This window comes from Cajanus cajan, chromosome 3, assembly GCF_000230855.2.
Source record: "Cajanus cajan strain Asha chromosome 3, NIPB_CcT2T_4, whole genome shotgun sequence".
Lineage (NCBI taxonomy): Eukaryota > Viridiplantae > Streptophyta > Magnoliopsida > Fabales > Fabaceae > Cajanus > Cajanus cajan.
In genome coordinates, this window is record NC_138519.1 from 13,936,523 (window position 1) to 13,949,111 (window position 12,589).

The following is a 12,589-nucleotide window of genomic DNA, read 5'->3' on the forward strand; positions in this document are numbered from 1 at the left end:
ATTAACTTTCTTTTAACATTTGTTGATTTGCTAAATGATGCAATACTGATTTTGATACTAATATTATAATAATGTACAATTAAAATAAATAGTGATTGTTTATTTATCCAATGATTAAGGTGTTGTATTAATTATTAAATTCAAATTTATTTTAAAATAGAAACTAATTTATTTTTGTTTGACAGCTAAAATAGCAACTAATTTAAATTAATTTAATGACATGCATATCAGTATATGTATCATTATCATATATTAAGGTGGATGATAAAAAAAAAAATTTAAAGTTTGTAATAAATATTTAATTAACAAAAAAATATATTATACAATTAAGTCGTAATGAAACATAATAATTGTATTAAAATTTGTTTTAAGTAACTGATATTTTAAAATTAAAGTTTAATAAATATTTAATTAAAAACAATTAATTTAGAAAATTATGTAATAATGAAATGCAATAATTAATAATTATTGTTGATTATTAATTTTTATTTATTTATTAAATAATGAAAATCAAATAATTTTATTTATTTATTAATAATTTAACATTTTATTATTTATAATTTTTTCTCATGACTTTTTGAGATGTCTCATCATCTACTCTCTTTAACACCAAACATTTCTTACTTAGTGAAAAAAGTTTAGAAAAATTTAAAAGAAAAGAAAATATAATAGATATTAGAGAAAGACTAAGTAATAAAATATGACTAGACCTATGAACCACAAGGAGTGAATGCATCGTAATTTATGATATTCGCACCACCTAAATAGCACAATCCGAAAGAGAAAAAAAGTTATGAAAATTTATTCATAATTACAAATAGATATATTTAAATTATGGAGAAATAAGAGGGAAATTACAAATTTTGAAACATGTGAAGGAATAAATACTACCAACAATTAAAATGAAAGGTAATGACATTTAAAATATTTTTTTATTCAATTTATAATATATAAAGAAAAATATATATTTATAATTTTAAAAATAGAGTTTCAATATGTAATTCTAAAACTCTTCTAAAGGGCGGCCCAGTGCACGAGGCTCCCACCTAGTGGGGTCTGGGGAGGGTAGATGTACGCAGCCTTACCCCCGCAAGCGGAGAGGCTGTTTCCAGGACTTGAACCCGTGACCTCTTGGTCACTAAGCAACAACCTTACCGTTGCGCCAAGGCTCACCCTCAATTCTAAAACTCTTCTAAACAAAGAAAAATATACATAAGATAATGTAGAAAATTTTTAAAGATGAAGAAAAAATTCAATTCCATGATTCTTCCAAAGTGTGAAGTTGAGTTCCATATACCCCAAAGTCTGAAGTTCAATTTCGTGCGAGATCTCATAATGTGCTGTTGTCTTATTCACCAGAGTTTGCAATGTTATCCCATCTATCAACGATCCACAATCCAATTCCATGAGAGATATGTGCAGATCTTGAGTGTAGGGTTGTCTCATCCACCAAGAATCTCATATGTTATCTCATCCGTATAATAAGTTAAGAAGATATTTAAGAATAAGTCATTTGTACACTACAAAAAAATAGGTAGTTATTGGCGGTTTTTTTTTGCGGTTTCCATAAACCGCCAAAAACTGTTACATTTGTAGAAAGGATGGCAAATGCTACAAATTATTGACACTTTCTGGCGGTTTTAAACCGCAGGAATGATAATCGTTACTGTGTTGACACTTTCTGGCGGTTTAAAACCACCAGAACGTTCAATAATTTTTTATTTAATTAATTATACGTGCCTTAGTTCTTTTATGAAATTAAAAAAAAAACTTATAAAATCAATTTAAAATAAAGAAAAAAAACAATTTCTAGTTCAGCCTCACGAACCCGCCATCCTCTTTGCTTCCGGGCGTCCATGTGCTTCAGCACCCCTCGAAGACAAGGTTTGTTCATCCTCTCTTCGCCTTCTTCATCTCACCCTCACCTTTACAATTTTAGTTCAAAATAATCAACCTAAACGACCGCAATATTACTGTTCAAGCTCCTTCGTCTCTATCATTACTGTTCGTGAGGAGCTTCTCTTTTCTACTCGATTAATCCATTCATGGTGAGTTTTCAATCATCCAAGGGCATTAAATCTGTTCTGTTTTCTTCGACTCATACTCACAATTTGCCATTCTCTAATGAGAATCAAAACCTAGGTTACGAAACCTGCCCGCGGGAAATGTATGCATTCAATTGATCTTAGGGTAGGATTTCATATACAATTTGTTTCTGTCTAAGTCAATTTGTTTCTGTCTAAGCTATCATTTCCTGTTCTTCTGAATTTTGCAGATGGTTGTATTGTCCATGTAGCTTCGAATCGGACAGCGAAATTTGCTAGGAGAGTTTCAATTTCAAATCCTGTCGGGAATTCATTTGGTATTGCACTCGCGTTTCTCTTTCTCTATTTTCGTCGGAAATTATGGTTTTACATTTCTAGAGGGGTGGTTTTTATGCATAAGTCAATTATGGGTTCCTAACTGATAAATAGAAGAAATGAATTAAATAGATAGATAAGAGTTTCTGCTCAAACTATGAAACTATAACCACAATGTTCAAGCCCATGAACCAGTTCAACAAGTTGAGCATGAGGGAGGCTGGTTTGGCTTCCAAAACTTACATAAAGTACTGATCCCCTTGAACCATATTAAATCATACCTGCATCCTGGTTTTTTTAGAAATGCCGCATATCTGTAAAAAAGGTTTTAATTTTTGCTTGTTGCATGGTTGAAGGTGGGAAATCACTTTCTAATTGCTTTTCTAGTTCCCAAAGCTTCTGGAACTGAGGAATAAAAATATAAAGCCATAGGTATCTGCAACACTGCAACTTCAGTTTGTAAACCTCCTTTCTGACTTTTTAAGTGGCTATGGCTAGTTTTTTTTTTTACAAGCATATAGCAACTTTAGAGAATTTATATGATCAAGGAAGGTAGTGGTAGTGGCCAATGTCTAGTATTAACTATAATTAAACTATTAAAAAGCTTCTAGATTCTTGTACTGCTCCCCTACTGCATCTTTTGTTTGCCGATGCCATCGGAACTGCCTTTATTAGGCCTTAGTTTTGTTTTTTTACTTTTCATACACATTAAAAACTATTAAAAAGGTGCTGAATTTACTGTTTCACTATTAGCTATCAAGTGGGTGAAGATTTTTGATTTTTTGTGACTATATACAAGTTATAGATGCATCATTTATATTTCAGATTTTGAATATTAATTTTGTTTTTACCTATTAAGTTTATATAAATAAAAGCTTAAGTTCATGCTTTGTTTACAGATTTGTATTTGTAGAACTTCTGGAAATACGCAAAGAAGTTCAGTGTCCAATTTGCCTTGGTATGTGTTTGTTTTTTTCTTGTTTGGTTGTTCTTGGTATAATAACTCTGCAATTAAATTATATGTGCAATTTATTTTTGCTACTGTTAGTGCATAGAAGAGCACTGGAGGCATAGGTAGTGAAAGTAGATTGTGTAGTTTTTAACCATGTGAAAGAAGGGTAGAGGGAGAGTAAGAATGACATTGAATGATATTATCAAAAGGAATCTCATGGTGAATAATATTCCCAAGAATTTGGTTTCTTACTGAGACTAATGGCATCATGTGATCTATGTGCCTGATGTCACTTAGTGGGATAAAGCTATTATTGTTATTGTTGTTTCCATTGTTGGTGCATCATGCTAAACTTGCATTCCATATATACAGTCTCTTCCGAACATGAAGGTAAATCACAACTCTGTCCAAATATATCCGGGATTCCATCCCAATTATTCTTTTCTCTTGTTTCCCAATAGCCACCAGTATATCGATAACAACCATCCTCATCCTTCTTAAACCATCTCGGTTGCCATCCTCTTTCTTGCATTTTTCTTGCCTGAATTATGAATCAACCATAAGTTACAAGAATTTTCAATAAAAGCTTCTCATGTACTAAAAATCATGATTCTTAGGCACCCATAATTCTCCCAACAGATTGCTGATAAAATTAAACCAAACAAGTATGGGAGATCCAAGGAGACATGGAAAATAAAAGGTGATTATTTGCGAACAAATGGCAACTATATCATGGTGGGGAAAATATAATACTACAAGGCTATGTAAAAATCGTCTCCAATACACACTAGATTCAATGGAGCAAAAATTGAAAGTTGTGGGTGATTTACTTGTCTCTGCCACTGTTCAAGTCTTAGTTTCTCTGCATTTGCCAGCTCATACTCTCCATTCTCTAGATGTCTTTGATCTGGTCTCAACCTCGAGTCAGTTGGAGGCAACTTCTCTAATAGACCAGGTAATATTTCATTCAAGTAAATTGCAAAAGGAGAGAGGTTGTATCTTGTCTTGGTTACATGGTTGTCCCTTTCCCACAATAATGCAGCTTCTGTCATCGGATCATAACCTTTTGGCTTGGTGGTTGGATCCCCAAGTACATAGTACATTGCTTCATCCCACTTCCCAATTAACATTGCTACCTTCTCTCCAATTCTGTTGTCTTGAACAAACCCATGAACCTGTTAATATATGATTAATAGTTATCTCAGTCTTGAAATACTCGGAAGAAGAAAAGCAGATTGATCAATCCAAACTACTAAATAAACCTATTTTCTAATACACAAAATAGGCAAAACTTAAATTGAAATACATTTTTGCTCTGATAAAATAAAAGTAATATGAATTCTACTAGTAATAAAATTGATCAGAAAGTAGGGATTCCTTGCCATAGAGTTTATGATGGTACCTCAGTTTATTCGTACTGTGTGTTGAAGTGTCAGAAACACTACAATTCTGAACTGAATATGTACAAGTGTGTTAGAAAGTTCATTAGGAAGTTAGTGATTAGTTGGTCAGTTAGAAAATGCATCTCTCTGTCTGCTTGTAACGACTCTTGTATGTACAAGAACCACAAAAGTTCTTTATCAATCAAAACAACTATTCTCAAATATCATTCTCTCTCTTAATTCTCTGTTTTCTCTTTCTTTTTACTATTTTTCTGCAACCATAGACTCTAATTGGTATCATGTGCTTCTTCTGTCCCTTAGCCATATCTTCATCAAATCTGTCTCAAACCTCAGCTGGCTTATGTTCACATTCTTCCTCAGTTCCTGTGTCTGAACCTGTGACTTTGTCTTACTCCAGTGTGGTTTGTCTAATTCCTAAGATCAGAATGAGTCATGTCCATACCTGATGACTTATAGAATCTTTCTTGTTTAACTTCTCTAAAAACTGATTTAACAATATAAACACTTGAATAAAAGATATAACAATATAAAGTCAGTTCCTATGTAGCAGAGAAATTAAGTTTATAAGAAAATAACAAAATACTATTGAAATAGGAAGCATACATATGAAACAAACTGTAGCGGTAGAATCAATATCAGGAAAAATATTATATGCCTCCATAACATATTTGAGAAATTAGGTATAGTTTAAAACAATGAGACAATGAGTCAGGATAAATATGATTAAGCCCACAGTAAAAATGACCTCCAATACAGGGCATTGGCTTAAAACTACATCTTCCAGGAATTGAAATTCCCATGCAATGAATAAAAATAAAAATAATCAGCAATAGCCGAATTTAAAACTACATTTTGGCATATAAATTTAATTCATGTATGTCAATTTTTAATTAATTAATTTGTATATAAATTTAAACTAAAGCAGGTTCTTGTTCTCTTGGATTAACTAAAAAGCTTCTCCAAATTTACTTCACTTGCATTACCTAAGTGCTTCATCTCAGGTAAGCATGATTTGTTTTAAAATTACTTATCTAATTCCTTTTATATATATATATATATATATATATATATTAAATTACTTATCTAGTTTTCATTTTTATATATGCCATTTTTAAAATTAATTTACTTATCTAGTTTTCATTTTTATATATGCTATTTTTTAAAATTAATTTACTTATCTAGTTTTCATTTTTATATATGCCATTTTTTAAATTAATTTACTTATCTAGTTTTTTCTTCTTCTTGAACCTAGTCAGATGGATGTAGTAATGGATAAATCATGGATTGATATGCTAAGGAATACAATAGAATATCTAGATGGATTAAATAAATTCTTAGATTTTTCTTTTGAAAATCGATCTGTCAATGGTGCAATAAGGTGTCCATGTCCTAAATGTCATTTTAGTAAATGGAAAACTAGAGATGTTGTTTTTGACCACTTGATTTGTAAGCAATTTCCAAAAAATTACAAAGTTTGGATATGGCATGGTGAAGCATATGAAACAATGGCATCAAGGGACACTGAAGTAATAGATGAGCCATTGGAAAATGAAAATCCAGTGTTAAATATGATAAATGATGCATTTTATATAGGGCACTGTTCATGGTGACAGCCAAACCTCCAAATTGCAGACCAAAGAACTTGAATAGAGAGAAACATAAGTAGCATCTCAGCTTTAGGATTATGAAAGAAGAAAAAAAGAAGAAGAAAAGTTTACCTTGCATCATTGAATTAAAACATTATCAGCCAATACAGATGAAAATAAGTTGAAATTCAATTCTAAACACGCAGATGAAAGAAAGTAGCTAGGACTAGGAAACATATCTGTTTCAGTTGCTTTTTTATACCTATATTATGTAATAAAATTCCCAAAACAATAATAAATATCAATTTAATTACAAACAACCCTTCCGAAGCAAAACTTGTGTTATACATCAACTTAGTTTTAGTATATAGTTTACCTTAAACAATCATAGTTGTGAAGACAGACTTAGATGAATAGCTAAATTCTCTCGATAAAAATTAATTATCACAAAATTGATAAATATTTTATACTAACAATATAATTAAAAATAACTTAAAATACCGGAATCACCAAAAAAAATGAATTATATAGTACTAATTATGCTCCACAAAGGTTCCCTGAAAATGAATTGACTGATAGGGATGATTGAATCCAACTATTAAATTTTGCATTTTAGAAAAGTAAAATTACCATGATTTCAACTAGGCATATTTGGTATGTATCAGGTACAAGTAAATGTTATTAGTTATGCCTGGACACTACTTTTTTTCCCATAAAAAAGTTGGTATGTAAAAACTCCAATTATAGTTGTAGTTTGAGATATAGCCAAGTTTGCAAATTAAGCTGGAACATTAGTCTATGCAAATTTTTATTTGTTTAATTTTTAGTAAACTGATTCTAAAATTGAAGAAACAAATGAAAATGACTTTAAGAACTTATTCATGTTTCTTTCAGGAGAAGATGTCAACAGAAATGAGTCAAAGTGACAACTCTAATGAAATTTCAACTAATGATAGTCTTAGTAAAGTGTTGGGAAAGGATCATGTTGGACGTGTACGTTGCTTGGGTTTAGGAGGTCTACATAGTGTGGCATTTCAATCATCCACAAGATTTAGTGGTGTAGGGTGCAGTTCTTCAAATTTTGATTCCACTGAAAATTCTCAATTGAAAAAGGAAGTAATTAGTTTGAAGGGTGAATTGGCAACTTCTCAAGAAAATGTCAAGACATTAAAAAATCATGCTTGCTTACATACAAATGAAGGAAGGACATATTCCTACGGAGTTAGAGGCTATGTTTGGTAGTAGTAGTAATAATGTAGTGGTAAGTGTTTTATATTTTGCACTAAATTAAATTATATTAATACTTAATTGAAGTTTAATATTTTATGCATATTTTATTAATAAGGATAACATTAAACAATTTGTATTTTATAGGATGAAGGGAGTGGACACGACATGACAACACCACAAGGAGGATCTTCATTAGATAGTAATGTTCATGGAGTTTGACATTATTATTGTTTTGTTTAGACATGATGAACTCATGAATTTGAACCTATGTTTTTATATTTGAAGCAAGATTAATTTTGGGACAATTTACATATTTTACTTTTGAGCATTGATCATGAATTTGATTTTGAGTTACTTAATATGTTGGATATGTTTTAAAATTGATGGATTTTAATATCTTAATAATAAAAATTATGTCATGCTAGACCTATGGCTAGATGTTGTCTTGATTTTTTTTTATAATGTTAAAAGTTGTTAATTTAATGTATCTTTATGTAATTATATTTAAACAAGAAACATACAAAACACATAAATATTATTATAATTATAGGTATAATTTATTAAAATAAGTGATCCTAGAAATTTGACAAGTAAAATTTTTATTTATAAGTTACTTGAATTAAATAACAATATAATATAGTCATTATTAATTTTTAATGATTAATATGGTTAGTGATAATTTTAAATAATAATTTGATAAATTTCTAAAATATACCGAATATTATTTGTCAATTTATAATAAAAATGTGCTTTTAAAATAATTCCAAATATATTTTAAAAATAAAAAATTACCGTAAAATAAAGTGTATTTTTGACGGTTTAAAATTGTTAGAAAATGCGAGAAATGGCAATCTAAAACCACTAGAAAATGTAAACAACCAAAAATAATAATAATTTTGTGGAGGGTTAAAAATCGTCAGAAATCTTGAATTGGGTAGAATTAAAATGAATATTGTGGCGGTTTCAAACCGCCAGAAAATGATGATCAAGTCAAACAGAACAGCAATTTTGTGGCAGTTTTGGACCGCCAGAAAATGTTAAACAAGTCAAACCAAAATGCATTTTGTGGCAGTTTCAAACCGCCAGAAAAAGATTAAATTTTCTAGCGCACAAAACCAGCGTTTACAAAATATCGCCACAAACGATTTTTGGCGACCGTAGATCCGGCGGTTATTAATGACGCCGGTAATGTAATTTGTGGCAGTTTTTAACCGCCAGAAACTACCAAAATAACCGCCACAAATCACACATTTTTTTGTAGTGGTAAAACTAAAAGAGAATGAATAAAATATATAAAAAAAATAGGAGACCTCTTATCTCATCAAGAAGGCCTTAGGATCAATTGACATACATTTCCTTATTGAGTGCAGTGTTTAGAGTCTCCCTCACAGTAATCTACATATTTTATTTTCCCTTTCAAAATATGAAATAATGGAAATACAAAAATAATAATAATAACTTATAGAGAAGAGAGGAATACCTCTTTAGTGACACGAAGAGAATAAGATGATAAAGGTTCATCTCGAAAATTAGTCTTGATAAGATAAAAGTTCAAGAATATTCATCATTGATGATTGGATTGTCAAAGATTTTCCACCAGCAAAGGGAATGCCATCGTCACCCCTTAACAAATGGGGATAAAAGCTCTTGAAATTACCCTCATAACTTGATCAAGCAAAAATAACTCAAAACAAATTGAATGTTAAAGACCCCTTTCGCACACAAATGAAAAAACAAAAAAATGTTAAGAGATTATTACCATTTGATAGAGCAGAGGAATAACTCTTGCAGCTAGCAAGCATGAAAATTCAAACACACCAAGGAAATAAAAATTACATGATGACATTATTTCAACCATGAAGAAGATGCATTTTTATGAGAAAGCAAGGAAAGTAGTGTTACTCACAGATACGATGAAGATTCACCTATCTGAGATGAGCGATATAATGTGCTCAGTTGAATCCGGATTGCATTTGTGATGACATTGCGGGAGTCTAGGATTTAGGATTTAAGGTTTAGAGTAACTCAACTTTTATATTATAAATAGAAGTTGAATCGGGTTACGACATCATGTCGTGTCTGCGACGACAGGCGTCGCGCATTTATAGATATAGGATTTTGTTAGTTTATGAATTATCAAATAGAAAAAACTTATTTGATTAGTAGAAGGAATGGGGGGCAAATTTATAATGATAGGCTTAGTTGAGAGGAAAACTAGTTTAGAGGAATAGTTGGAATAGATTTGAGTAGTGGAAATGACTTACTAGTTGCTTGGTACAAATGTTGAGTACATGACCTATTTATAGGCCTCAACACATCATTCATGTTTTATGTAGAAAACTCTAGAAATATCTATTCTAGAGTTTTCTATCTATATGTAATTATCTACATAATTCTAGAGTTTGTATCATCTAGTAGTTACTAGCATACATCTATGTATTTTCTATAATGATCTAGCTTATTCTAGAAGTTTGTATCACATTTTAACACTCCGCCTTGATACAAATTTATTTAACTCCTATCATAGTGCGAAACTGTTCGAATCTTGTTCTTGGTAGTGCCTTTGTGAATATGTCAGCAACTTGCTCTTCAGTCTTACAATACTGCATCTTGATTTCTTTAGTTGTTTCTGCTTCTCTGATGAAGTGATATTTAATTGCAATGTGTTTTTTCCTGCTATGATGTACTGGATTTTTTGTCATTGCGATTGTTGATTTATTGTCGCAAATGATTGTAGTAGGCCCATCTTGTTGTTCTCCAATTTCTGCAAGTATTCTTTGTAGCCAAATTGCTTGACTTGTAGCTTCAGCCGCTGCAACATATTTTGCCTCTACGGTTGATTGTGCAACTGTTGCTTGCTTTTTTGATGCCCAAGAAAATATTCCTGATCCAAGTGAGAAGGCATAACCTGAGGTGCTCTTCATGTCATCTACCGATCCTGCCTAATCACTGTCGATGTATCCGAGCAAACTTGAGTTGGTCATTGTTTTGTACCAAATACCAAACTCCTTCGTGCCCTGTAGGTATCTTGGAATTCTTTTAGCTGTTCCAAAGTGAATTTGGCTTGGTTTTTGCATAAACCTTGATAAAAGGCTTACAGCATACATTATGTCTGGTCGTGTGGCTGTTAAATATAGTAAGCTTCCAATCAAACTTCTGTAGCGAGATGCATCAACATCTGGTGCTCCATCATCTTTCTGTAGCTTCTCCTTTGTCACAAGCGGAGTAGTGACAGTCTTGCAACCACTCATCTTGAACTTCTTCACGAGAGCTTTAGTGTATTTCTTTTGACAAATGAATATCCCTTTCTTCTTTTGACTTACCTCAATACCAAGGAAGTAGTTCATCAAGCCAAGGTCCGTCATTTCAAATGTCTTCATCATGTCTTCTTTGAATTCTGTCATCATCTTCATATTGTTCCCTGTGTAGATAAGATCATCTACATATAACGAGATGATGAGTGTGTCATATTGAACTTGGGTCTTGATGTATAGTGTTGGCTTACTCTTACTCCTCCTGAATCCATGATCGGTGAAGTATTGATCTATTCTGCTATACCATGCTCGAGGAGCTTGCTTCAAACCATATAAAGCTTTTTTGAGCCTTAGTACTTTGTCTTCATTGCCCTTGCTTATGAAACCTTGTGGTTGCTCTACATAGATATCTTCTTGTAGTACTTGTCGCCACCCACCGAAACAGACACTAGCATTCGCGACGATGGTTGGACTCTTTTTAAAGTTTGGAAAAATGATGGATTGTTAGAGCGACTTATTCTCAAACTGAGACCTCATCGAACTAACAATATTTATTAAATGATTCTCACCAACCTATGTTAATCCCAAACGGGACCCTCCATAGATTAGCGGTTTTCGTAAAAAGAAGGGTTCTTGGAGTCGCCACCAATATTTTACTCAAAACATTGGAAAAAGATATAAGGCAATTGATTTTCGTAAATCAACTTTGGCCATTACAACCAGAGTCGGGTAAGGGAGTCGGTTACGTGCGAGGAAGGTGTTAGCACCCCACAACGCCCCTTTCGGGTTCCCTATGACGGATTATTTCATAAATAACAGTGTAAAGTTACTAAATTACCCCTATTTATTAGAAACGATTATAGATAAAATATTTACATGACGAAAGCTCTAAACATGCAATGCAATAATCAAAAAGCAATAAATAAGAGCAGTAAAAGAAAGGATTTAGAAAGAAACCTTCGAAGCGGGCTTTTATATATTCAAAACGAAGTTTAGGAGGCTTTTTGGCGCTCCTTCCCACTACACGTCCGCTCGCTCCTTTCCCCTAAAGATAATTTTTACTATGGAAATCAAAGAGATTTCCCTTCGACTTGTTCGAATCTCAAGCTAATGGCTCATGACTCAAGAACTTCGTCGGATCGGCTCCCGGAGAGATATCTAGGGCAGAGAATAGCTCAAAAACCCAAGAATACTCAGCAGGAGGGTTGAGGAATGTGTCAAAAGTCTGGGAGGACGTGCAAATGACGTCCTATTTATAGGATTGAGGCGCAATACGGCCTGGGAGGTCAATACAGTCCGTACTGGGTTTTTGAACTACAGTACGGCCGTATTGAATTTGGTACGGCCGTACTGAAGTTCAAAAACTTCAGTACGGCCGTATTGATTTCACTACGGCCCGTATTGAGCCATTTTGAACTACAGTACGGCCGTATTGAATTTGGTACGGCCGTACTGAAGTTCAAAAACTTCAGTACGGCCGTTTTGATTTCACTACGGCCGTATTGTAGTTCAAATGGCTCAGTACGGCCGTACTGAACCTCTAGGAGGGCGTATTGGGCTCCAATCCTCACACACCCTTATTATAAGCTACTCTAAGACTTCTAGACCTACAAAGAATCATCCTAGGGTCTTCCAAGAGTCCTTCCGGCTGACTTTCCTTCGGTCTTTGAGAGTCTTCGAGCTTTATTTCCGACCCGGACAATTTTAGGGGTCTACAGTTGCTCCCCCTTTACTTAGTCAAACGGCTTTTTGGTGTACCAGTTGACAAGTAAAGGAGTTGACCCAATTGTCTGGGGAACAGGCC

At 32.7% G+C, this 12,589-nt stretch overlaps 1 protein-coding gene across 6 annotated transcripts; it reads left to right on the forward strand.

The window, feature by feature from the left end:
• Nucleotides 1-1,821: 1,821 nt before the first annotated feature.
• Nucleotides 1,822-7,904, forward strand: LOC145955570 (uncharacterized). Of its 6 annotated transcripts, XR_014432210.1 has the most exons (8): nt 1,822-1,884; nt 1,983-2,048; nt 2,143-2,190; nt 2,276-2,362; nt 3,260-3,318; nt 5,641-5,716; nt 7,196-7,562; nt 7,676-7,904. XR_014432210.1 is itself a non-coding variant. In XM_083070489.1 (3 exons), exons 1-2 carry the CDS (start codon nt 4,031-4,033, stop codon nt 7,541-7,543), a joined length of 585 nt encoding a protein of 194 aa, XP_082926615.1. In that variant the 5' UTR covers nt 3,359-4,030; the 3' UTR covers nt 7,544-7,562; nt 7,676-7,902. The 6 variants fall into 6 exon arrangements, 1 of the variants encoding a protein (XP_082926615.1); XR_014432208.1 differs by having other exon boundaries at nt 1,828-2,048; XR_014432211.1 differs by lacking the exon at nt 2,143-2,190 and having other exon boundaries at nt 1,831-1,884.
• The last annotated feature ends 4,685 nt before the right edge of the window (nt 7,905-12,589 follow it).

Coding starts and splice junctions, on each gene's coding strand:
- LOC145955570 (XM_083070489.1), top strand. CDS start 4,031: ATGGCAACTATATCATGGTGGGGAAAATATAATACTACAAGGCTATGT. Junction 4,268..7,195: donor CAACTTCTCTAATAGACCAG/GTAATATTTCAT, acceptor TGTTTCTTTCAG/GAGAAGATGTCAACAGAAAT.